Below are 27,195 nucleotides of genomic sequence, written 5' to 3' on the forward strand. Positions count from 1 at the left end.
AGGTTAGATCTAGGCACCTAGGTTAAACGTCAGGAAACTGGCAAAAGTAAATTCACGTTTTCTCCATGGAAAGACAACTTCATCATAGGCCTCAAAGAATCCACCCTGATAAAGTTTGCAGTACATAGTCAAAAATAAGTGCAAAAGGAGACAAATCACTATTAGGTGGGAGCATTTGTGGTCGGCATTTGTGCCAGAGATATAGACTGCGGCTGCAAATGGCTAGTGATATTCATGGAGTCTCTATTCCTATTCCTAGAAGACTAGCTCCTGTTACACTCTGATAGCACACCCTGCAATACCCACAAAGTCACTGGAAAGCTGAGGTAATTCGTTATAGCATTCACAGACAGATTAACGGGGAAAATCCAAGCCTAACACGAGGACAGTAGGACTCAGCAGTGCTTACACATTCTACAATTTGAACAATTCGGAGAATATTGGCATGGCCCTTGCACAAGGGTGACCCCCAAATTTGTGAAGCATTCCATATTTTTTAAAAAGCAAACATTTGAAGACTTTAAAACATAAAATATCGTAATATATATTTAGAGAGGTTACTTAATCCATGAAACAAGAACAGGCTTTAATGAAAGAAAAAAGATATTTTAGAAATGAAATATCTGATAGCAAAAGTAAAAACCTTAAGGCTGAATGGCAAAATTGTCATAGCTGAAGAGCAACCTGGATGCTCAAGATCAAACTGAGAAATTCCCTCAGATCATAATACAAACAGATAGGGAGATGATACATACGAAACAAAGGTTAAGGCACTTGGAGGATACACACAAACATTACAATATCCAGACAATAGGATTTCCAGAAAGAGAAAATAGAACTCAGAGGAAAAATAAATCAAATAAAATTCCCTAGATATGAAAAAAGACTCAAGTTTTTACATTAAGGCCCACTTTGTGCCAAGCAAGAAGACAGGGAAAAGACCCGCTCATAGAAAATAGTGGTAAAATTTTAGTACTTTATGGATAATAAGAAAATCCTAAAAGCTTCTAAAAAGAAGCTTTTAGAACATGTTATTTACAAACAAAAAGCACCCTCTTGACTTCAGATTCTTTAGCCACACTGAGTATAAGAAGACACTAGAGAAATATTTTCTAAAATACTGAGGCGAAAATGATTTTGAACTTAGAATTCTATAATCTGACAATCAGACAAGTGTAATGACATTTTCAAACATGAGGCATTTTCAGACATGAATGGATTCAGAATATTTATCACCCACAAAACCCTAGCTGAAATAATAGCTAGAAATGAAGTGAAAAATGAATCCAAGAGAAGACTGGAAGTGGTAAGCCAAGTAACCTTTAAGACTTATGATAAATCTAAATAAAGTTTCATTTTATTTTTTAGAAATACAATAATCACAAAGATTTATTTTTTAAAATCCTTTTCACAGTAGCAACAGATGTTATAAAATAGCTAGGAATAACTTTAATGAAGGTGTAATAAAATACCCAGGGAATGAAAATTAAAATGTATCTGGAGAACATTAAACAAAGAAACCTGAATAAATTAAAGCTGTATGTCTAAATGATTCTGTGTTGTAAATATGCCAAGTTTTTGTAAATTAACATTTCCAGTCAATTGTAAAGTAACAATTCCAGTCAAAATATCAACATATTTCTAAATGAATCTGACAAGCCTATTCTAAAATTCATCTAGAAAAGAAATTATGCTGGAATTCCCAAGATAAGTTGCACAAAGAGGAACATAGAGGGGGTGTGTGTGTGTGTCCCCATACACACAGAGAAGTTCCTGCTCAACCAGATAGTAAAATATATAATTATAAATATACAATAATTAGATATATAGTAATTAGGGTATTGCCAGAAGAATAGAGGAGTAGATCAGGAAAACAGAACAGAGAGTTAAAAACGGACCAGTGCATGAATAAGAATTTAGTACTTGAAAGGAGATTTTTAAATGTAATAGGAAAGAGATGAATTATAATGATTGCTAGTGACAAATTGTCCATTCATTTAGGACATAACGGTAGATACCACTTCATACGAATCACAAAAATGATCCAGATGGATTAAAAATGTAAATTGTAGCCAGGCACAGTGGTTCATGCCTGTAATCCCAACACTTTGGGAGGCTGAGGTGGGTGGATCACCTGCGCTCAGGAGTTCGAGACCAGCCTAGGCAACATGGTGAAACCTCATCTCTACTAAAAATATATATAAAAAAAAAGAAAAGAAAAAATTAGCGAGCTGCGATGGCATATGCCTGTGGTCCCAGCTACTCAGGAGGCTGAGGTGGGAGGATTGCTTGAGCCTGGGAGGTGAATGTTGCAGCAAGCTGAGATTGTGCCACTGCATTTCAGCCTGGATGACAGCATGAGACCCCGTCTCAAAAAAACAAAACAAAACAAAAGTACGTTGTAAAAGCAAAACTATAAAAATAGTTTAAGGAAATACATGAAAATATAGATTCAAATGCTTGGTAAGAAAACCTTCTTGAACAAAACACAAACAAAAGGTTATAAGTGAGGAAAGAATGTATAATTTTCTCTGCTTCAAGATTTAAGACGTCTATGGTGAAAAGGATACAATAAACAGTTAAAAGGTTGAAAACAGACTGAAGAATATATTTACAACATACACACTGAATCAAATAACATCCAGAATATATAGGGAATTCCTAAAGATTTTTTTTTAAAAAGAGCCTGATAGAAAAATGGGCAAATGACCTAACAGTCAGTTCCTTAGGGAGGAAATATAAATACTCCCAAATGTGAAAAGATGGTTAACTGTGCCAGTAATCATGCAAATGAAAATTAACAATGAGACACCAGTGTTATCACAATACATTGACAAAAATTGAAAAGTGCCAGTTATGGCGAGAAAAAGTTAATATTCCTATATAGTAACATATATAGTATATATAGGAATATATAGGAATATTAATTTCTATTAATTAATATGTGTAGCAGTACTTTTTTTTTTTTTTTTGAGATGGCGTTTCACTCTTGTTGCCCAGGCTAGAGTGCAATAGCACGATCTTGGCTCACTGCAACCTCTGCCCCCCTGGGGTTCAAGTAATTCTCTTGTCTCAACCTCCCAAGTAGCTGGGATTACAGGCACCTGCCACCACGCTTGGCTAATTTTGTATTTTTAGTAGAGACAATGTTTCACCATGTTGGCCAGGCTGGTCTCCAGCTCCTGACCTCAAGTGATCTGCCTACCTCAGCCTCCCAAAGTACTAGGATTAGAAGTGGATTAGAGGTGTGAGCCACCGCACCCGGCCTTGGCAGTATTATGTATAACATACATACACTATGTGTGGAAGTAAAGTAGTAGCTTTTTGGAATGCCAATTTGGCATTATCTATTAATATTTAAAATGAGCACACTACCTCTCAAATGAGCAAATTTACTTCTTGTCCACCCTAGCAAACCCTCATACCTGTTTTATAGGAAATATGTTCAAGGTTATCCCTTACAGTATTGCTTATTATAGCAAAATAATTAAAAACATCATAAATGTCTATCCATATTTAATAATTAAATGGAAACCACTGTTGTAGAGACAACTCTCTTCCAACCTTGAGATTCTGGATTTTATTTCACGGTATGTCAGAAGACAATTCCAAACTTGAGATTCTTCGACTCTAAGTTTTGAATTGTAACTTAAAAGGCAGTTTGGTCAAATTTTAGATCCAGCAGCAGAATTACGTGCTGTGTTATAATAAAAGCATTTAATCAAACAACATTTTTAATTAAGAAACTGTGCAGGGTGCTAGGGGCAAACTTGAAAAAAAAAAAAAAAAGAGGATGGAGCACTTTCTTCAGAGATCTTACAATCCATAGAATAAAATTCAATATATGATTGGGTGCTAACATAAGTTACAAGGGAGTACCACTTCCTGAAGATGTACCAAGAACGGATGGGTCATTGAAGGCAGTAGTATCCAGTGAGACCTAGAGGTAGGAAAGCAAATTTATTTCGTCATTTAACAGATATGTATTAAGTATCTGTTACAGGACAGGAACTATAGTAGGCATCGGCTCTAATGTTGAAACAGGAAAGACATGTCCTGGAAGGATGAATAACAATTGGATATTTGGAAAAGAACAGGAAAGCATTCCAAATTAGAAGTACACAAATAAGTAAAATACATGGGTGTGAGAATGAGTAGAATGTACATACGGGGTAGGAGGATACTACCACTTCAATAAGAGCAGGATGTAGTGTGAAATAAATTGGTTAAGAAAAATAAGATTGGATTATTGAAAGGCTTAAATTGTCAGACAGAAGAAATTAAAAGAAACTTTACTGAGTGCTAGCAAATGTCAAGCACTTTCACATCCATGATCTCATTTAGTTCTGAGAATAACTCTTCCCACTCCCCACTCACAACTGTGCAATTCAAAGAAAAACAAACACAACAATGTTTTGCCTGTTCATGGGGATGTTGGCATGGAATGAGTAAAGCATGATGGAAGATTTGGAGCTTGAGAAAATGATGATCCCCTTGACAGGGACAGAAAATTGGAGAGAGGATGGTGACTTGGGAGGGGGCACATGAGAAATAATGATTTAGTTTGTGGGGACATTAGGACTTAGAAATGACAGGAATATATTCAGGCCACCTTGCTGCCTATTTAATCACATTGCAGCCACTTCAACTACTGACAACAAAACAAGTAGTTTGAGTGTTTCCACTCTTCATCACAACCCTACGTGGAAACCTATCTATTGTAAAATTTCAGCCTTTCAACCAAAGTCACTCTGTGTCTCTAAGCTTAAAAGCTTTAGTGCCCTATTTCTAGAAGACATAATCACATCTTACACTCACTATTAACAAAGCCTTCATACTTTGTATGAATAGAATTAACTAAGTTAATGTATTCATTATACATTTTAGTTCATAAATTTTAGCATGCAAGAAATACAATTTTTTCAACATTGGAATGTAATTTCTGTTTAATGTCAAGCTAATACGTTTGATGTCAAGCTATTGTAGTGTTAATTTCTCTTTACTACCTCTCTAGCTCTCTCCCTACTCCTAGTCCAAGGAATGTTTTCTCATTTTGGGAAGAGAGCACAGAAAGCCTTGCAGTTACTTTGATGTTATATCCCAGTTATTCTACATTTATTCTATTGTCCAGATTGTAAGTCCTTTCTTTTCCTCCAACAACCAAGAAAATTTCTTTCTTTCTATCACATCATTTTTTTTCTGAAGCAATGAGCAACTCACTGACTAAATTGGGAAAAGGCCACAGGTACAAAAAAGTACCAAGAAAAACCATCAGTTAATATTGTCATCAGTTAATATGTTCCACCACATATTCTCACTTATAATTTGTATTTCTCCAACATTATTTCTCACCTATAATCAAGAATTAATCATAAAATAACATTTATTAGACACTTGCTATGTGCTAGGCACCGTGCCAGGCACACTGCATAAATTACTCAACTATCCTTCAAGGTTGCTCTTAAGCTCTTTACTTGTATCTACAGGAGGTAATTAGGCTTCTGGAAGGAATACTCTCAGCAAAGCTCAGTTATTTGGCCTTCTCTACTCAGTTAAACTTCATAAAAATTAAAATAAGTAACAGAACTATTCCAGAAAAGAATAAATAAAAGCCTAGTCCCCAGTAACTTTAGTTTTTATGGAAATTTTGCTATCTTTGCACTTGAAGAAGGAAGTGATGAGGAAGAGAGAATAAAAGACCACAAAATATCTTTTCAAGACAGACACTAAATTATAGACTGTTTCAGAGCATCTGCTATATCTTAATATATGTAACTAAGCCATTAGCCTATTACCAAATGTATAACAGTACATCAAAATGTATCTGTATTTAGAGACCTTGAAATATCCAGGTCTGATCTAATTATGCAGAAATAATGATCGTAAATCACTTATGTTAAGAGAGGAATGGAATAGCTCCTTTCTACGCGTGCAATTCTTGCTGTATGGATGCTACAATTATTGTATGACTGAGATGGCTCTCTAGGGAACCAAGGTGTTGTTCTCAGAGCATAGAGGTTGGGGGCAATAATGCCCATCACCCTCATCCTGTCAGGGCTCTGGGGAAGAGAAAAGCTGTGTCCTTCAGAATGGGAAGAGCTTAAGTGAGCGGCAGTTAGAATTTGTATTCTTGCCCTTAATGCCAGACAGAGCCAGGTGTGAAGGAAAGTTGCTCCCATATGGTTGAAAGTAAGATGGCACTCCCACCAGCGAGTAGGGAAAGGTTCCTGTGAAATTCTCCCAGGAAAAGGAATGAGCTGGGACCAGGCAGAAGGCAGTTGAGATATTATAACCAGAGATGTGTCAGTGTATATTGAACTGTGTCTATGCCTTTTATATATTTTTTCTTCTTTCTTGAATTACTAAATCTGTTTTGAAAATGCCAGTCAGTTTTACACGTGGTAAGCGTAACCAAGAAAAGAGGTTTCTAGGAAAAGGGGGTAGGAGCACTGATCAGAGTGAGAAAAAGCCAGAGAGAAAGTAAAGTTCAGCAGGAGCTGCTTCTTCCAGGGCTTACAAAGCGTAGCTTCTTCACTTTATTTCAATAAGGGAAGTGCTTTTCACACAGATGCTAATGCTACTTCCTTTAAAAAGATAGGTTTCGGCTGGGCACGGTGGCTCACTCCTGTAATCCCAGCACTTTGGGAGGCTGAGATGGGGGGATCCCGAGGTCAGGAATTCAAGACCAGCCTGGTCAATATGGTGAAACCCCATCTCTACTAAAAATACAAAAATTAGCTGGGTGTGGTAGCATGTGCCTATAGTTCCAGCTACTTGGGAGGCTGAGGTAGAAGAATTGCTTGAACCCGAGAGGCAGAGAGTGAGCTGAGATTGTGCCACTGCACTCCAGCCTGGGTGACAGAGCGAGACTCCATCTCAAAAAAAAAAAAAGGTATCTGCTAACAGAGAAAGAGAGGGGAACTTACATTTGTTATTAAGGTGCCATGTATTTAATAAAACACCAAACACTTTAAACTTTGATTCTATTCTGTCTTCACACATACTCCGAAAGGTAGGAACAGCATTTCTATTTTATACAAAACTGAGGCTCATGGAGGTTAAATAATTTAATACTTTATCCAACTTCTTCACATGGTTAAATAAGAAAACATGAAATGACTATTTCTAAACATCATTTGGTGGCGGAGCACAGTGGCTTACACCTGTAATCCCAGCACTTTGGGAGGCCAAGGTGGACGGAGCGCCTGAGGTCAGGAGTTTGTAACCAGCCTGGCCAACAACACTGTGTTGGCCAACACAGACGAGGCCAAACCTCGTCTCCACTAAAAATACAAAAATTAGCTGGGTGTGGTAACGGGTGCCTGTAATCCCTGCTACTCGAGAGCCACTGTGCCTGAGCCACTATGCCTGGCCGATATTTTATTCTTCTAATCCTTTTCCCAATGCTAGGAATATATTCTATATGATTTATTTTGTCATTAGTTATTGGTCTGCCTTAGCTTCAGAGAATTGAGATTTTTGAACCAAGAAGTCCTAATAGGCTGAAAACACAGAATCATTTCAGTTGTCAATTGCTGCATTAACAACCCAAAACTTAGTGAGTTCAAGCAACAATGATTTATTAATCCTCATAATCTCATAATTCTGTGGGTTGACCGGGTGGTTTTTCACAGATCTCATCTGGACTCACTCTCATGCAGTTTCATGCAGCTGGTGGTCAGCAGAGACAGCTGGGATGGCTGGGCCTCTCTGTCCACATGGTCTGTTATTCCTTGCTTCTTCAGGACATGGTGGTCTCACGGCATTGCTCCAGGAGGATAAAAGAGGCTACAAGGCCTAAGGACTAGCCTTGGAAGTTGAAGTGTCATCTGCCATATTTCAGTTGGTCAAAGCAAGTCAAAAGCGTAGCCCAGACTTAAGGAGTGGGAAAAAATAATCTCCACCTCTTGATAGGAGGACTGGGCAAAGTCACATTGCAAAGCGATGGGAACACAAGGAGTTGTGATTCCCTGGGGGCCATTGTTGTAACAATCTGCAATAGTCCACCACCCTTAGGCCTCAATGATTCATGTCTCTTTCATGAATCTCATCCTCCCAAAATTACCCGTCTCATCTTATCATATCATCAAGCTCAGAATCCATGATCTCATGGTCTGTATGAAGTCAAGATGTCGATGAAGTTCCTTAGGTATAGTTCTTTAATTAAGGCACCTGTAAACTAAACAGACAAGTTATTCCCCTATGCCTTCACACACCCAATGTACACTGGAGAGACAGAAAAACCACATTAGACACTGCTGTCCTGAAAGGGTGAAGGAGAGACATACGAGTCACTGGTCCATGGCAATTTGGAAATCTAGCCAGGTGCATGTTGAAAGGTTCCTCTACTCCAGGGACAGGCAATGTTTATTAATTAGGACCCAGTTCTACCCTCTGGAAGTGGTTTCCTAATATATTGATCTATTTGGCTCTTGGCAATACCCTCTGGGCTTGGCTCTGCCTTCTGAGTCATCCTTCTTTTACATAAGAAATGGCCCATGTTTGTGGCTGAGTAGCTGTCTCATGCTGCCTCCTATTCCTGGAAAGATGAAGGCCCAGAGGCCTTTTCTCATTTTGAACTGTCTCAATTTCTTTTAACCCAAGCTAGTGGCTTTTGTTCAACACAACACTGTTTAAACCCTTGTAAGTCTTCGATGAATCTGATGGGCTTCCCCTCCATGCCCCAAAAACCACATGGACAATTCTTTTGGAGGCAGGAGGCTGTAGTGCTAGCTTCTTCCCTACCACTTCAAAATTCTTCTACCTCAGTAGAAGGGGAGGAGTAAATCAAAGCTGTAGTGTGCATAGGATGGTGTGTTTCATGTTATGTAAATTGATGTGTCCCATAAAATGTTGTGCACAAATCAGATTTTTGTTTTTTAAAAAATGGAGTTTATGTCATTATAGAAACTTGCCACTTAAAATCAACCTATTGTGAATCCTTTGGTAAGGTTTGGAGTGGCGATAGTATAGAAAGAAGAGCTCTGGAGTCAGAACTGCATATGAATACCACTCTGCCTTGTGACCTGGGACAAGTGACTTATTGTCACTTGGTGAGAACACAGATATTCTGTGCTTGCTATTTTGATGAGTTGTTATGGAGATTGAAGATAAAGTATCTAAAGAATCTAGGATATAATAAATTACAGTTAGAGCTATAATTCTAGAGCTGAATGAAACTTTAGTCCCCTTCCAAGGCTAACTCCACATCAGACAGTTTTGATGGTATATGCTATTATATATATTCATTTATTCATGATGATCATGAACTACTGATCTATTATGTGCATTATGAAACATATCCCTAAAATAGAGATAATGAAGGAGATTTTTTAAAACCTCAGGCAAGTAGATCTAATATTTTCTTCCTGCACCCGGTAGATTGTGGTTTTTTACAGGCAGTGCTTGAATTTGTGGGAATTTCAGCATCCTGTAGGGGAAGTGATAAAACAGTGGTGGAGATCTCCAGCAATCACCAATGTTTCTCAAGTGGTACAAGACAAGCTACTCTAAAGTAGGACGCATTATTTGTAACAGAATGTTTTCCCTAGTAGCCAATGGAAACTTCTTTTTCTTTAGGTAAAAAATCTGAAAGCCTGAAATTTATAAAATAAACACCCTTGTAATAAGTTTCAAAACTGTTTTGGCTTGCACATCTTCTGCTGGAAATAATGAACAATTGCTGTTATCTTCATGTTATGTTTTAAGCTACTGAATAGTTAATTCCTCCAGTTATATGCTTATGCTTCCTTCCATTTTCCTAATTCTTTTATCTACACTTACCCTACTTTTGATTACTACTTTTAGCCCTGTAATTTTCATGTTACTCTTTGACCACTGACAGTTTGATTTTCTGGACCAGTGTATAATATAAACTTTACTCCATTTAATATCTATAATTTTCTCCTCTCACTCAAATACACATGACACTTTGTACTTCTGTGTCTGTACGTTCTGTACATACTAACTCTAATTTTATTCTGTGTACTTTGGGGAATGCAATAATGGGAATCTACCAAATCACATTGCTTTTTCTAGTTTACTTTTTCTAGTTGTGATAATGGAGTTTAAAAACTGCTAGACATTTTATGTGACTATAATACCAGTCATGATGTTTGATTTCTAATACACAAATATAATTAGGTTGAGGAATTTTCTTTGAAAGATACTATAATTGAGAGATGTCACATTACTGGCAAAGCATTAATAAGTACTAATAACATGAACTCTCTAATTATGTTTTACTTGCCATAGTCCCTTTTAAACTACTAATGTGTTAGGTTGGTGCAAAAGTAATTGTCGTTTTGGGCCGTGAATTTTAAATAATTATAGCTAGGCTTAAACACATCTTTGTTAATCAAAATAAGAACGATTACAATCAACACATTTTTGCCAAGGAGAAATAAGTTTGTGTTTTCCTGTAGTGTAAGAATCCATGCTTCCGGATTTGACAAACTCTTGGAAAGCATTTTCTGAATCTTGCTGGTTGTGGAGGCATTTTCCCCGCAAAAAGTTGTCGAGATGTTTGAAGAAGTGGTAATCGGTTGGCGACAGGTCAGTTGAATACGGCGGATGAGGTAAAACTTCAAAGCCCAATTCGTTTGACTTTTGAAGCTTTGGTTGTACAATGTGCGGTCAGGCCTTGTCCTGGAGAAGAATTGGGCCCTTTCTGTTGACCAATGTCGGCTCAGGCGTTGCAGTTTTCTGTGCATCTCTTCGATTTGCTGAGCATACTTCTCAGATGTCATGGTTTCACTGGGATTTGGAAAGCTGTAGTGGATCTGACTGGCAGCAGACCGCCAAACAGTGACCATGACCATTTTTGGATGCAAGTTTGGCTTTGGGAAGTGCTTTGGAGCTTCTTCCTGGTCACAATCTGATTGAGAAATGGTTCATTGTTAAGAAAACACTTTAAAATGATAGTTTTTCCAATTTTTATTCAGCTCATGAGGCACCCACTTATTAAACTTTTTCACCTTTCCAATTTGCTTCAAATGACGAACAACCATAGAATGGTGGACGTTGGGTTCTTTGGCAACTTCCCATGTAGTTTTAACAGGATCAGCTTTGATGACTGCTCTCGAATGGTCGTTGTCAATTTCCAATCGCCGGCCACTATGCTCCTCATCTTCAAGGCTCTTGTCTCCTTTGCAAAACTTTTTTTTTTTTTTTTTGAGACGGAGTCTCACTCTGTCGCCCAGGCTGGAGTGCAGTGGGTCGATCTCAGCTCACTGCAAGCTCTGCCTCCTGGGTAGCTCCCAAGTAGCTGTATCTACAGGCGCCTGCTACCATGCCCGGCTAACTTTTTTTTGGTATTTTTAGTAGAGATGGGCTTTCACCGTGTTAGCGAGGATGGTCTCAATCTCCTGACCTCATGATCTGACCACCTCGGCCTCCCAAAGTGCTGGGATTACAGGTGTGAGCCACCGCGCCCGGCCCTCCTATGCAAAACTTCTTGAACCACCACTGCACTGTGTGTTCGTTAGCAGTTCCCAGGCCAAATTGTGTTGCTGATGTGGCAGGTTGTCTTTGCTGCTTTACGACCCATTTTGAACTCAAATAAGAAAATCACTCAAGTTTGCTTTTTGTCTAACATCATTCCATAGTCTAAAATAAACAGCAAGTAATAAGCAAAAAAAGGTGAAGTGAGAACGCCCATTAAAATGATGTATAACATAACCACATTTATTTAAGTAATGTATTCCAATATCAAACGGCAAATTCCAACAATGCAAAAACTGCAAGTACTTTCGCACTCACATGTAATATCCTGAAGGCATGTTAAATCCTTTAAAGCAGTAGGTTCCATATAATAATAATAATTATATATACCTAACATTTATTAAAAACTATGTATTAAGTACTGTGCTAAATATATAAATGATCTCATTTAATTATCATAACAATTAATGAAACAGTTACAAAATCAAGACTAGAATATAATCCTGTTTGACTTAAGGCCACAAGGTAGACCATGAGGCTCCATTGCCTCTGATGTTGGTCTCAATATAATCACTTGACAAACTTGGGATAAAGTTTTATTTATAATAACATTTAATATAACTTATCCATATCTTGAACCTAAGGAACAATCCTAATGTATAGAATAGTATTAGATATGTATCATCTTTAAAATAATTTGGTATGCCTTAATAATGCATTGCTCACCAGGCAGTTTTTGAATATTTATTTATTTAAGACAGGGTCTCGCTCTGTCATCTAGGCTGGAGTACAGTGGCACAATTTCCGTTCACTGCAGCCTTGATTTCCCGGGCTCAATGATCCTCCCACCTAAGCCTCCTGAGTGGCTTGGATTTCAGGCTCATGACACCACGGCTGGCTAATTTTTGCATTTTTTGTAGAGACAGGGTCTCACTATGTTGCCCAGGCTGGTCTCAAAACTCCTGGACTCAAAGGAGCCGGCCACCTTGTCCTTCCAAAGTATTGGGTTTACAGGTGTAAGCCACTATACCCAGCTTAATTTTTATTTAGAATTTGCCAGTTATTTCTCTAATTTGACAGAGGACTAAATATGTATCAATCTGGGACCAGTTCCTATAAGGTCTAGATTACAAAGTAAACAAAACAGACGTAGAATTGCGAGGCCACTGCCAAGTACTAAAGTTCATCGGTCAGTGAAAGAATAAAACATCAAATTAATAAATACAATGGGCCAGGCGCAGTGGCTCACGCCTGTAATCCCAGCACTTTGGGAGGCTGAGGCAGGCAGAACACCTGAGGTCAGGAGTTCAAGACCAGCCTGTTCAACATGGCAAAACACTGCCTCTACTGACAATAGAAAAATTCGCTGGGGGCAGTGGTGCATGTCTGTAATCCCAGCTCCTTGGGAGGCTGAGGCATGAGAATTGCTTGAACACGGAGGCAGAGATTATAGTGAGCCAATATTGCACCACTACACTTCAGCTTGAGTGACAGACAGAGTGAGACTCTGTGTTAATTAATAAATACTATGTCAGAAATAACATTAGAAAATTTATGACCTGTTCTTAAAAGCTTTTGACTTTTTGGAAATACAAAATTTTGACTATTTCATATTGGTTTGTGGCCAAATTCTTCAGCCTGTTAAATGTGAATGTATCACACATTTGAATTTTTTTTTACTTCCCAAAACATATGATCATTTTTACAATGTATCAAATTTGTTTACAGCAATTGAAAATTTGTCAATCCTAGTAATGTAGTAAAGTTGAAACATTATGATGTGTTACCCTGACATCTCATATTTTCAGACTTGTTTATCTAACAAAGTGAAGAAATTTCAAGCACTGTGCAAAAATAAAACATGCCAATGATTATGCATGTATTCTACATGATATATATAGTCTTTATAAATATATGTATTAAAACTGGTTCATTAAAAATTCATTGAAAGGTATTTTCTCAAATTTCAAAGCCTGATATAATTATCAGTCTACATTTCTCAGATGTTTGTATCATTCAATTAATTTTTAGTATCTCTCTGACATATGGATGAGTCTATAAAAATATAAAATGTTGTATTTTCTCTTCTATGTTTTAATAGCTTCTGTTAATAGATGACACTTATTTATATAGATACATTTAATTAAATACATTTCTAGCTCAGAAAGTTTTCCACTATTGTAATTAGCTCTATTATTTATGGAACTCTTTCATGTTATTAACTCAATTTCAGAATGCTTGATTAAAGTATATAGATTGTCTCTAGTGTCAAGTTCTAGCTTTACAGATTATCAGTGAAGGAATTATTTTTAACACATTAGGAACTCTAAATTCTAAATTATTGTCAACAATTACTCTTAGAGTTCTAAAAGTTTTCTAGAAGTTTTTTTAACAAGAAGTTGTATTTAGTGAAGAAAATGTTTTTAAATTTTATAAAAATATTTTGTATATTGCAGCTATCAGAGCAGAAAAACATAATAAAAGACAAAAGGAAAGAAATGTCACCACACAGGTAAATATTTGCTAAATCTTTACATTTTTTAATAGAAAATTTAGGCTATAGGCACTATTTTTATTCAGGATACTCAGAATTACTTAAAGAGGCAATTACTAACTATTGTCTACGTTTTTGTTTTTGTTTTTTAATTCTCAGTCAATATTATTCTTTCATTCATTCAACAAATATTTGCTTACTCAACTGTGAGAGGAAAAGACTGTCATCAGGCCTGAGTCTTCTAAGTTGTAGACTGTCTGATGTCCTAAATATTAGGTTGGTGCAAAAGTAATTGTGGTTTTTACCATTACTGTGAATGGTAAAAACCGCAATTACTTTTGCAAAATATTAAGACACAAAGAGCAGAGACCAGCCTGGCTTATAAAGTCACAGATGCTTATTAAACATTATCAATCTTATGATGTCTTTGCACAGTTTGGAAGTAGGGGATTCAAATTTTCAGTTTATTCTCAACCCAGCAATGATTTGCTCCTATAAATATGTCATTTCAAGTAAAGAAGTGACTTTCCATCTCACACTGAGTGAAACCAAAGCATTATAATAGCTTGCTTATTGGGCTCTATGGTCTTGCCCTAGTGTGTTTTTTTTCTCTGATATCAGCTCCTACTACTGTCTCCTTGACGTCTTTCCAGACACACTGGACTCCATGCTGTTCCTCAGAAACCCCAAGAATGTGCCCCCCTTTCCTGTTCTCTCTGCTTGGAATGCCTTTGCACCCAGATGTCCATACGGCTCCCTTCCTTCACCTTCATCTTTTCAGAAGGTCCTTCCCTGGACCTTCACTAAATTTACAATCACTCTCTCTAAAATTGCAAATCCTGTCAAACACCTTCTTCTATACCCCTTCCCTGCTGTATTTTTCTTCTCAAAATTATCACCATGTAATGTACAGTATTTTATTATATTTGTTGTCACTCTCCCTCCAGTAGAGTACAAACTCCATGAGAGCAAGGGTTTTGTGTGTGGTGTTCATTGCTGTTATCCCCAGGCACTAGAATAGTGCCTGGCACATAGTAGACACTCAATAAATGTTTATTGAATTGATGAGTAAATCTTAAATCCAAATGGAGGAAGTAAACTATGAGAAATATTAATACAAATTAAAAACCCCTCTGTACATTGCAACCTTTTCTAAACCCCTCTGAATATAGCTCCTCTCTTATCACTATAACTACCACATCCCATAATTAGCAGTGGGATTATTGTTAGCAGAAATAGATGGGAGCTTCACCTAAATCTCAGTTTGTCTTCAGGCAAGTGGAGAATGAAGGAACATCCGTTTCATCAGGTGCTGAATAACACCTGAAATGCCCTTTGGAATCCTCTTACCGCTTGAGAACAAGGATGCTGCTCAGACCCATAAGCATCCACCCAATGCCCAGCATTAGAAGATGAGGCCTCCAGAGTAAAGATGGGAATGGGCCCCTTCCAACCTTGTAAAGCCTGGGACAAAAGAAAACTAAGAACTATTCTAAGATATTTCAGAATATTAGAAAGTAAAACAAAACAAAACACAATACAAAGCAAAACACTACCTTTGTGTCAAAGATTAGGGGTAAATGTTCCAGGATAGCCTGTTTGTAGATTGTATATCTCACTCAATTCCATTGGCCCAAGCACAGATGGTAGAAGTGGAAAGACCAAAGACTGCAAACACCTCTACTGCAAAGTGCCCATATATGCATGTTATCCTATAACAAAAATAGAGTATCCTCAGCTCACTGAACTTGCCATAGTGTTTCATGACTCCTTGCCAATGAGCAGGATACTATTTGGCTGAAAGCACACTCTCTCCATCTCTACCCCCAATGTAGGCTTGGCAAATTCTGGTTATCTTCCATAATAATTACCATTTATATTATAATTTTAAAAATGCACTCACCTAGGTGGAGCTGCTCTTTCCATAGTTTTTCTCTCTTTCTGGCTTTACAACTCTACAACTTGCAAAAAAAAAAAAAAAAAAAAAAAAATCATCTACTCCTCCATTCCCCAACAAAAACTTTTTGAAAACACACATACACACATGAAAAAAATGTTTAAAGATAATTTGTCTTGTGCCAAGGATCTAATATTTTCAGGAGTTCTGTGCGCTATTTCCTTCTACATTAAAGAATGATCCTGAATACAGATGTAATAAACCCCCAGGTATTTAATGTACTATTGGGAAGTAACTTAGGTCGCCTAAGGGAGCAACTTAAGTGTATGGCTAAGGGACCATTATTGTTGTACGACTTTCTCCTTAGTTCAGCTAAAAACAGGGTCCTAGTCACACGACCATGAAAAATTAGGCTCGCCGACACTTTGAAGGGTGAAAAGGGCAGGGTTTATTGGGTGAAAAGGAAAAAAGCGGGGGAAACAGGGACTTTCAGCAAAGCAAAGAGAATGTACTTCCTGCCAGTGGGCTCACAAATTAAATCCAGGTTACCAACCGCGGAATAAGAGAGTCCAGACTCCTCCTCCCTGCAAATGGCAGGAACTTCCCGAGGCTTCACCCCATTCACCCAGGATGCAGCCCAGTTGGAGTTTCTCCAGGGACCCTTTTACACTTGGCTATCTGATTACCCCCTCTGCAGAAGTACGTCTAACTGCTGTTAAAATAAGGGTAAGAATGAAGACCGATCTTAACTGTTTCCTGCTGACAGGGGGCGCTGTTCTGGGGAAACGGCAGTTGGAGCTCCCCAGAGGTCTAGCTAAAGGTCCCCCGCAGAAAGGGCCATCCTCCAAGGCTCCAGTTGCATGACCATTTGGAGTTCGATGGCCTGAAGGTGAGAAGAGACAAACCAGGTTATTAGAAAACACGTATCAAAAAGAGAAAAAAGGTAAGGACACATCAAAATTCCCAAGGCCTTTTACCAGTTTGCACAGGGAGAGGGAGGCCAAAAGCCTGACTGGTAAAAAAAAAAAAAAACTTTTACCCTTTTGCCAGCATATCAAGCTTCTGGGTTCCCTTCCCCTGAGCCCAGTGTTAGGCCGACCAGTCTAAGGTTTGGGAAATTAACTTTTCCCACTTTGGAGGATGCATCTGACAGGAGTGTCCTGAGTACAGAGACACAGTTACCTATCAGTGAAAACAGGACAGAGGAGGAAAAAAGGAAAAAAGAAGGCTTTCACTGCAAGCCTCCCAGGTTTAAGTGATTCTCCTGCCTCAGCCTCCCAAGTAGTTGGGACTACAGGCACACGCCACCACACCCAGCTAATTTTTGTATTTTTAGTAGAGATGGGGTTTCACTATGTTGGGCAGGAAGGTCTTGATCTCTTGACCTCGTGATCTGCCCACTTCAGCCTCCCAAAGAGCTGGGATTACAGGTGTGAGGCACCGCACCCAGCCAATAAGGCTTTTTTAAAAAAGGAGTCCCAGGGGTTCAGGATGCATTCAAAAGGGATATAGACTGAAGATGAATGGCTACCCATCTAGAAAGAGGGGAGCAGACATACCTGGTTCCCTTCTCTTCCTAGCACATACCTGGGGGCATGTGAGGGAGAGAAGGAAGAGCGTCCTCTTTCCGTCTTCTGTCCTTGCATCATCAAGTCCCAGTGACCCTGGCAGGTGCCATCCATAGGTGCCAAAGTGGCTTGCACCCATGCAGCAGGGAGGGCCTAGATAATAGGAATTAGCTGCTCTCACCTATGTCTCTATTCCGTCTACCATCAGTAGCCTTGGAGTTCCCTAGACCTCATTTATGCTGTGGATACTAGCATGATCCTTATCCATGAAATGGGAGGCTTGGCTTTATTGGCAGGAATTAGCGCTGCTTCCCTGCACTGTCTTTTAACCTCTGTTGTTGCCTGCCTCTGGATTCCTTAGATCCAGTTTTCTTTCCTAGGGCTTTGACCTGAAGCTTGGAATTGAGTTTGGGATAAAAATGTGTCTTGGGAGGAGTACATGGACTCCTTATCAGAAGCCAAACGCTAAGGTGAAGGTGTGGGATTGAATCCTCCTCCAACAAGGGAGAGAAAAGGATGTCTTGTGACATGCCCAGATAACCGGTGGCTACAGTTATGCTTGCTAAGATTTGGGTGCATGGTGCTTAGCTTTGGTTAGCTCCCTTGGTTCTTCCTTTCCCAAAAAGGAAACCTCTGTGTAATGAGCATCCTGTTTATTTCCATCACCTGGCAGGATTTAAAGGATAATTACTCAGAACTAGAATACTGATCCAGATTTTTACATTACCCATCCCTTTTGTTCTTTCTGAGCTGCAGGTGGAGATTGGTTGGTTGATTGATTGATTGGTTGGTTCACAGGAACAAGCAGAGTTAGTCTAAAAATATAAACAAAAACTTAAAAACAACTAATGGGTCTAGAATTTAATCACAAATCTATGATGAGTTTTGAAACATAATTTCTCTCTCTCCAGTCCTCATTTTTGTTAAAAAAAAAAAAAATCATGATAGGACTGAGTTGTTTGCAAAATATATTTTAGTCTTATCCTTCGCCTGATTATTTGCATAAAGTACAGCAAGAATAACTATTTCTACATAGGCTAGATTTTAATCCTATCCTTGGCCTGATTATTTGCATAAAGTACAGCAAGAATAACTATTTCTACATAGGCCTTTTAGGCTGGATTTGATGGAACTCTGTTCCACAAGGAATCTCAGATAAAACCTTTTAAATCTGAGCCCAATCATCCTGAGCCCAACCATCCTCAAATACCTGTGAGTTGTGTGATCCTCTCCTCTTAAGGTCCCAAGATAAACGTGGGGCTCCTGGGCCTGTTAGGAAGTGACATTCTTTACTGACCACAGGTCAGGAACCCTATACAGGGACTGCATAAATGAGGATATGAGGTCAGTTTTTTTCTCCAGGGGGCTTTCATCAGCTGTGCAAATTGAGCTTGCCTCCTTAAAGGGAAGCATATCCTTTCAGTCAAAGCCTTGGTGAAACAACCAGTTTCTCCAATTGTGTCCTGTCGCAAAAGAAAAATGGAGTCTTTTTTTTTCTTAAGATGGAGTCTCACTCTACTGCCCAGGCTGGAGTGCAGTGGCTGCGATCTTGGCTCACTGCAAGCTCCGCCTCCCGGGTTCACGCCATTCTCCTGCCTTAGCCTCCCTCCTGAGTAGCTAGGACTACAGGCGCCCGCCACCACACCCGGCTAATTTTTTGTATTTTTAGTAGAGATGGGGTTTCACCGTGTTAGCCAGGATGGTCTCCATCTCCTGACCTCGTGATCCACCCACCTCAGCCTCCCAAAGTGCTGGGATTACAGGCGTGAGCCACTGCACCTGGCTGAAAAATGGATTCTTATTGCTCTGATGCAAATAACTATATTGCCATAAGTTACAAATACTCACAGATAATTTCTGAATTCTAGAGGAACTACGCAGAGAAACCAAACATGCTCCAAATTTTGTTCACAGGAGTATACCTTACTCAATTATTAAGGGCCATAAATAGTGCAAAATAAATTTTCTTGACTCTGAAAAACAAAAGGATTAGCAATATTCCAAGAAAAAGTCAAAAAGATTGCTTCAGCTTTCTGAGTTTAGCCCATTAATTCTTGATTCACATGATATTCATGAACATTCAGCTCTTCATGAGTCCTGTACATTTTTGTTTATTCCAATGTTGAAATATCCAGTTATTAGAAGCCTGTATTTGAGAGTACCTGTCAAAATTATATAGCTCATTATAAATCATCTTTTGAAAGGATTAAAACCAGACAATTGTCTGTGAATAACAAAATGTCTAGGGTAGTTACAGTTAGAAACACAATTGACAAAGAAATTTGATTATCTCCATAGTTTACAGTAACTTAGCATAACAACGTCAATTATCATTGATAGCATATACTCAGACATTAAAATCTTAGCAATCCCATAAAATTTTGGAACATATATTAGCATTATTCATGAAAATATATTCTAAAGAATATTGAACATCATTTTGGCAATCGCATTTAACTAACCAAGTCAAATCATCCTGTTTACCTCTCTTTTCTGGGTATTCCAGGGGCCCTCTGAAGTATCCAAAAGCTAGGTGTCAGGAAAGACAATTTCGAACCTGACATTTGATTTTGGGAAGCCTATTCAATATGTTAGCAGTTTAAAACACTTGATGTTATGAAACAGAATTCCAGATTGACATAAGTCATTTATTTTGCTGAAATGATGAATCAGAAATTTAAAGAAGCAAAAACTTGTATAACCCTTTACAAATTTTGCCAAAGAGCAAATCTGTGCCCCAAGAATACCCTGTTGTGTTTTCATTCCAATGCACAACCCAGAGAAAAACCATACAATATCCCCCTTGAATCTAATCAATATATTCACACCCAGAACTTCTTCTGCAAGATTAATTTCCACAATCCTTCCACCACTTGTTTGAACCTTCAGCTTTATCCTATCTAATTTAAAACAATTCTTTAACCCTAGGCAAGAATTTACATTTTCATGCCTTTTTATAACCTTTTATTCAAAACACATTTTAGGCTGGGTACGGGGGCTCACACCTGTAATCCCAGAACTTTGGGAGGCAGAGGTGGGCAGATCACTTGAGGTCAGGAGTTCAAGACCAGCCTGGCCAATGTGGCAAAACCCCATCTCTACCAAAAATACAAAAATTAGCAAGGTGTGATGGCATGCACCTGTAATCCCAGCTACTCATGAGGCTGAGGCATGAGAATCACTTGAACCTGGGAGGCAGAGATTGCAGTGAGCTGAGATTGTGCCACTGCACTCCAGCCTGGGTGACATGGTGAAACTATGTCTTTGGAAAAAAAAAAAAAAAAAACCAGGCCAGGCGCAGTGGCTCACACCTGTAATCCCAGCATTTGGGAGGCTGAGGTGGACGGATCACAAGGTCAGGAGATCGAGACGATCCTGGCTAACACAGTGAAACCCTATCTCTACTAAAAATACAAAAAATTAGCCAGGCGCGGTGGCGGGCACCTATAGTCCCAGCTATTCAGGAGGCTGAGGCAGGAGAATGGCATGAACTGGAGGCAGAGCTTGCAGTGAGCCAAGATCATACCACTGTACTCCAGCCTGAGCAACAGAGCAAGATTCTGTCTTAAAAAAACAAAAAAACACAAATATTTTATTGTTCTTACACACTTTACATGTAAATCTATTTTCAGTAGTTTCAATTACATGTCATAATGGTAACTTTTAGCAATTTTTAACTTTAACATAAACCCTGGTAAGTTGTTTTAATTGTGTGCTAGGTGCAGCCAAGGTTTGACTCCTTCTAGCATTAATTAAGGGCATGGTTAGTTCCGTATGTCCCTGAGCCTTACCAATTGTGGAGCAGGCAAGTCAAATAGTTCTCAAAACCCAAAAGGCAGTTTGTAACCTTAAAACATTTAACAAGCCTTGCATGTAACCTGCATCATTTAGTTCACCTATTTATATTTTGATGACATTTGCTTTTTACCAATAATCTTTAAGGCTGTTTTTATTTCTCAAAGAGTAAAGTCACATGAACTGAAAGTTACCACAGCTTTTATCTTCTCTTTGAAAAATATTTGATCCAAGTGCTTGTCTTCCTTTAGGCCAAAGTAACTAGAAGTCTTTTTACAGACGTCACATACATAACACATACATAGCTACAAAGACAGGCAGAAGAAAACCCAGCGGAGGTGGAGCCCTGTAAGAGACAGGGCTAGGAAAACATGCAGATATCAAACCAGAAAGGACTCATTCCCTAAGGCAGGATTGCTAAACAAAGCTTTGCCGTGGGGTTACAGGCCATACCCCCAGGATATAAAATAAGATGGAGGCCTGCTGCAAAGTTTGCTGTGGAAAGCTGTGCAAAGTACACGAGATGGGCTACAGCTTAAAACTAACCTCACAAATCCTCTCTCACAATTAAAACTCTACAGAAAGTATAAACAGTGATAGTTGGGGTGCCTGGTCTAGTAAAATGTTTTCCAAAAAGAAAAAAAAAACATTAATTAAGAGTTAACTGCTGAAGGGGTAGAGAAGGAAAAAGGATGCCAGAGAGGAAGAGCCTCTTATTCTTATGCAAATAGTTCCTCCACCAGAGAGAAACATTGCAGGGGGACAAAGCTGAACTCCCTGGTTGGGGGAGTGGAGACTCCATGGGTGCATGGTAGGGAATGCCAGCCAGCTGCATGGGCGCCTTGAGGCCCCCAGCAGCTACTGTTGGCTCATTACTGCCCTGTGTGGTCACTGGACACCATGCACACATGCAGCAGACACATCCATGCACCACACATGTCCATGCACCTCAGCTAGTAGGAAAGGATGAGCAGGGAGCTGCCTTGCCTAACCATCCCGCACTTGCACCTGTGGCCATTGGGATGGGTGTGGCCCATATCCAGTATTGTAAAAGAAAAGATAAGTGCTATTACTGTTCTGAAAGTAAGAAGAGGAATGCCGTAGGACCAGAAGGCTCAGAAGCAACAGTGAGAGGTTTTGAGTCGCCATTTTACTCACCCTTCCTTGAGTCCCATGTTGGGCACCAAAGCTGTTATAGGACTTTCTGCTTAGTTCAACTAAAAACAGGGTCCTCGTAATAACCATGAAAAATTAGGCTCACAGACACTTTGAAGGGTGAGAAGGGCAGGGTTTATTGGGTGAAAAGAGAAAAAAAGGGGGAAACAGGGACTCTCAGCCAAGTGAGAGAGTGTGCTTCCTGCCCGTGGGCTCACAGATTGAATCCCAGGTCACTAATCCCAGAACAGGAGAGGCCAGGCTCCTCCCACAGTAAACCAGCATGAACTTCCAGAGGCTCCACCCCATTCTCCCAGTGCGCACGTTGGTTGGAGTTTCTCCAGGGACTCCTTTATGGGTTTGTCTCATTATGACAGCCGTGACCACCATGAGCAACAGTGAAAACTCTGAAAAGAAGGAAAAAGTCACCTGGCTCACAGCGCTTAGCAGTTTCACCAGAGTGTTCAGTTCCATCTCTTCTTCAGTTAAACAGACACAATCTTTTTGTTTTTAGATTAACATCTTGGTCCAATAGATAATTAATTTGACTAACAAATAGGATATTTCAGTTCTGGTAAGTTTTAATTCTTTGATACTATCTGAGCAGCCTGAGGGGCTGTTTCCTGAGAAAGGAACCTGGTAGTAAAGATAGCCTCAAGATTTCACTTACATTGTCTTATTGGGCATTTAGTATAAAATTTAGAAATCTTAATTTAGGTCATTATATTCAGAATTTATATTCAGTACCATATCCTTACAGTTATATAACAAACTCTATAAAATCCCTTCATATATACCATTTATTCCTCCTAACATCTTTGTGAAGGATGTTAATTGGTTATTTAAATGGTTAATTATCCCCCATTTTGCATATTAGAATAAACAAGCCCATTCCGATTTAAGAGATCTTAGTATTACAAATTATCACTATATTCACTCATGCAGCACAATGCCTACAATGTACCCCACACAGTTACTGGAATTTGGAATTTCTAAAAGGTTCTAAATGTGTTTTTTTGCTTTGTGAAACCTGTTTGATATTACTTAAACTTGGTTGTAAGCTTCTGACAGGCAAAACAGTATGTTTTCACCTTTTTTAGTGTGATGCTTTGCATGTGGTAGATACAATAAAGGTTTACAGGTGTAATTCAATACACCTACTACCATATATTCAAGACTTGGCTATAAAATGTGTGGATTCTCCATCCCTGGGATGCTTATTTTCTTTCTTTTTTCTTTCTTTCTTTTTCTTTTTTTTTTTTTTTTTGAGACAGAGTCTCGCTCTGTCATCCAGGCTGGAGTGCAGTGGCGTGATCTTGGCTCACTGCAACCTCCACCTCCCGAATTCAAGAGATTCACCTGCCTCAGCCTCCCCAGGCTGGGACTGTCGGCGCATGACACCACACCTGGCTAATTTTTTGTATTTTTAATGGAGACAGGGTTTCACTGTGTTTCCATCTCCTGACCTCGTGATCCATCCACCTTGGCCTCCCAAAGTGCTGGAATTACAGGCGTGAGCAAATACACCAAATTTTCTTTCTAATCAGTATTTTCTTTCTAATCACCTAACTTCAGGGTCATACTTCTCCAAATGTTACCTTTCCCTTCATCTTAACTGAAACCTCGTTGTCTCCTGACGACTTCTTCCCCTGTAACTCTTTTAAGCATTTTCTCCCACAACCCACTTATATTGGTTCAGGATAGGGTAGCAGGTATCCTTCTCCCTCCCTATTGCCACATTCTTATTGGGAAAGTAGTAAGAGATGAAGACAGAAGCGTAGCTTGTGGTCTTTCTCTCCCAGGAGCAGAGAGCTCCTGTCTGCATTGGAGATTTCAGTATTCATGAATCGTAGCAGCTCAGTTTCATTACTTACATCTTCTTGCTTCTAATAGTCCCATCCTCCTCAACACTGCCATGGTCATAATCTTAACTGTGCCTGTTCCAAATGAAAATTTCAGGTATCCAAGTCTCTGATGGCCACTGATATCTTTCCAGGTTGTTCCATAAATGCTTCAATCCCACCAGGACCTCAAATCGATTTGCCCTTTTTACTGCTCATTGTTCCCCTCACATGCTCATTTCCCTTATTACTTGGCTGAGAGTTGATGCCACATCACCACAGGACCACAGGACCTTTTCCAAAGCCTGTGGGAACAAAGCTATTTCAGAAATTAGGCTTTAAAAAATTGTGGTCAAATACACATAACATAAAATTTACCATTTTAACAGTTTTTAAATGTACAGCTCAGTAGTGTTAATTATATTCACACTGTTGTGCCACTAATCTCCAGGACGCTTCATCTTGCAAAACTGAAACTCTATATCCATTAAAAACAAAACAAAATGAAAAAACTCTCCATTCCCCTCTCACCCCAGACCCTGGCAATCAACATTCTACTTTCTGTCTCCCTGAATTTGACTACTTTAGGTACCTCATCTAAGTGTTCATACAGTATTTGTCTTTTAGTAGTTGACTTATTTCACTTGGCATAATCTCCTCAAAATCTATGCATGTGTCACAATTTACTCCTTTTTAAAGCTGAAATATGTAATCATACTTTGTTCGTTCATTCATTCATTAATGAATGCTGATTACTTACACATTTTGGCTATTGCAAATAATGCTGCTATTAACATGGGCATACAAATACCTCTTCAATACCCTGCTTTCAATTCTTTTGGGCACATACTCAAAAGTGGAAATACTGGATTACACACTAATTGCATTTTTAATCTGTTGTCTGATCATCATTTGTTTTCCACAGTGGCTGCACCATTTTACATTCCCACCAGTAGTCCACAAGTGTTCTAATGTCTCCAGCACTTGTTTTTGTTGTTGTTGTTGTTTTGTTTTGTTGTTGTTGTTGTTGTTTTTGAGATGGAGTCTAGCTCTGTCATCCAGGTTGGAGTGCAGTGAGTAGCATGGTCTTGACTCACTGCAAGCTCCGCCTCCCGGCTTCATGCCATTCTCCTGCCTTAGCCTCCCAGTAGCTGGGACTACAGGCACCCGCCACCATGCCTGGCTAATTTTTTGTATTTTTAGTAGAGACAGGGTTTCACCATGTTAGCCAGGATGGTCTCGATCTCCTGACCTCATGATCTGCCCGCCTCAGCCTCCCAAAGTGCTGGGATTACAGGCATGAGCCACCACGCCTGGGCCTGTTGTTTTGTTTTTATTGTAGCCATTCGAATAGGGTGTAAGGTGGTAGATCATTGAGGTTTTCATTTCCGTTTTCCTAATGCTTGGTGATGCAGATCATATTTCCATGGGCTTGATGTCCATTTGCATATCTTCTTTGCAAAAATGTCTATTCAACTCATTTGCTTATTTTTTAATTGAGTTTTTATTTGGTAAGTTGTAGAAGTTTTTAAATATATTCTGGATATTGACTTCTTATCTAATTTGCAAATATTTTCTCCCATTCTGTAGGTTGTCTTTTCACTCTGTGGATAGTATCGTTTCATACACAGGGATTTTAAATTTTGATGTAGTCTAACTTATCAATTTTTATTTTTGTTGCCTGGGCTTTTGGTGTCATACTAAAACTGACCCAATAGTTCCATAGATAGTTTTTTTGATAAACATAGAAATTGACCCTTCTGGTCTTAAAGCTTGAAACTTATATTTGTTTTATCTGAGTTCTGTTCTCAGGAAACCACCTTTAGGCCTCTCAAAAAAGTGTCAAAGAACTGAAACTCATCAGATCACCACATCCAGGCAATGAGATGCTGGCCCCCTCATTCACCATGATTGCTTGCCCCTCCCTAGTTCCTGTTTTCTTATACATTGTTTCATTTCTTCTCTGCTATATAAACCCTTGGTTTCAGTTGGTCAGAGAGACTGATTTGAAACTGATCTCCCATCTCCTCACTAAAGCCTTCTTCTTTGGCAATACCAATTGTCTCAATCATTGGTTTTCAGTGCATTGGCTTTCTGTGTGGCATGCAGTAGGGCCTAGACTGAAACCCTGGTGTTTCAGTAACAATAGCCAAGAAATCATTACCAAATCCAATGACATGAAAATTTTCTCCTATGTTTTCTTCTAAGTATTTTATAGTTTTGTGTCTTGTATTGAGGTCTTTGATACACTTTGAGTTGACTTTTGTATGTGGAATAAGGTAAGGTCCAATTTCATCCTTTTGCATGTGGCTATCCAGTTTTCCCAGCACATTTTCTTAAAAAGACTGTCTTTCTCCACTAAATGGTCTTGGCACTCTTTAATATCATTTGACCATATATGAGAAGCTTTATTTCTGGGCTATCTATTCTGTTGCATTGGTCTATATGTCTATCTTTGTGCCACACTCTTTTGACTATTGTAACTTTGTAATAGGTTTTGATATTGGGAAGTTTGAGACCTCCAACTTTGTTCTTCTTTTTCAAGATCGTTTTGGATATTCAGAGTCCCTTGAGATTTCATTTGAATTTAAAAAAAAAAAAAAACTATTTCTGAAAAAAAAATGTCATTGGGATTTTTATAGGGATTGCATTAAATATGTAGATCGCATTGGATAGTATTGACATCTTAGCAATATTAACACTTCCAATCCATGAACACAAGGTATCTTTCTGTCACAGGATCCTTGGGGTGTCATTTTTCCAGCTGGAAGCCTCTGTGGCTGGTGGCACCTTTGCCCACGTTTTGCTCAGGCCTGCTGAGCTCATTCCAGCCACTTGGCCTGGCAGGCTGCACTTGGCTCATGCTACCAGCCTGGACTCCACAACTGCCAAGGGCGAGCCAAGCATGGAGTGGCAAGGGGTGCATGAGTGAGCACAGGGTCCAGCCACTGTGCACAGCCAGGCACACTGGCTGCTGTGGTAGAGTGGACAGCTACAGGCACT

The 27,195-nt window shown here is 39.0% G+C and overlaps 1 protein-coding gene and 1 non-coding gene across 3 annotated transcripts in view; both read left to right on the forward strand.

Annotated features, from left to right (window-relative positions):
• Positions 1–27,195, forward strand: part of SEL1L2 (SEL1L2 adaptor subunit of ERAD E3 ubiquitin ligase) — a 137,584-nt gene that overhangs the window by 16,965 nt on the left and 93,424 nt on the right. For both annotated transcript variants that reach the window (XM_028828676.2, XM_077951183.1), the window contains exon 2: positions 13,899–13,954. In XM_028828676.2, coding sequence (XP_028684509.2) covers positions 13,899–13,954 — 56 coding nt within the window. The remainder of the gene's footprint in view (positions 1–13,898; positions 13,955–27,195) is intronic.
• On the forward strand, positions 389–497 carry LOC114670636 (U6 spliceosomal RNA). Its single transcript, XR_003720338.1, has one exon. It is a non-coding gene; the product is annotated as a U6 spliceosomal RNA (small nuclear RNA).

The sequence above is a fragment of the Macaca mulatta genome, chromosome 10 (assembly GCF_049350105.2).
Source record: "Macaca mulatta isolate MMU2019108-1 chromosome 10, T2T-MMU8v2.0, whole genome shotgun sequence".
Classification (NCBI taxonomy): domain Eukaryota; kingdom Metazoa; phylum Chordata; class Mammalia; order Primates; family Cercopithecidae; genus Macaca; species Macaca mulatta.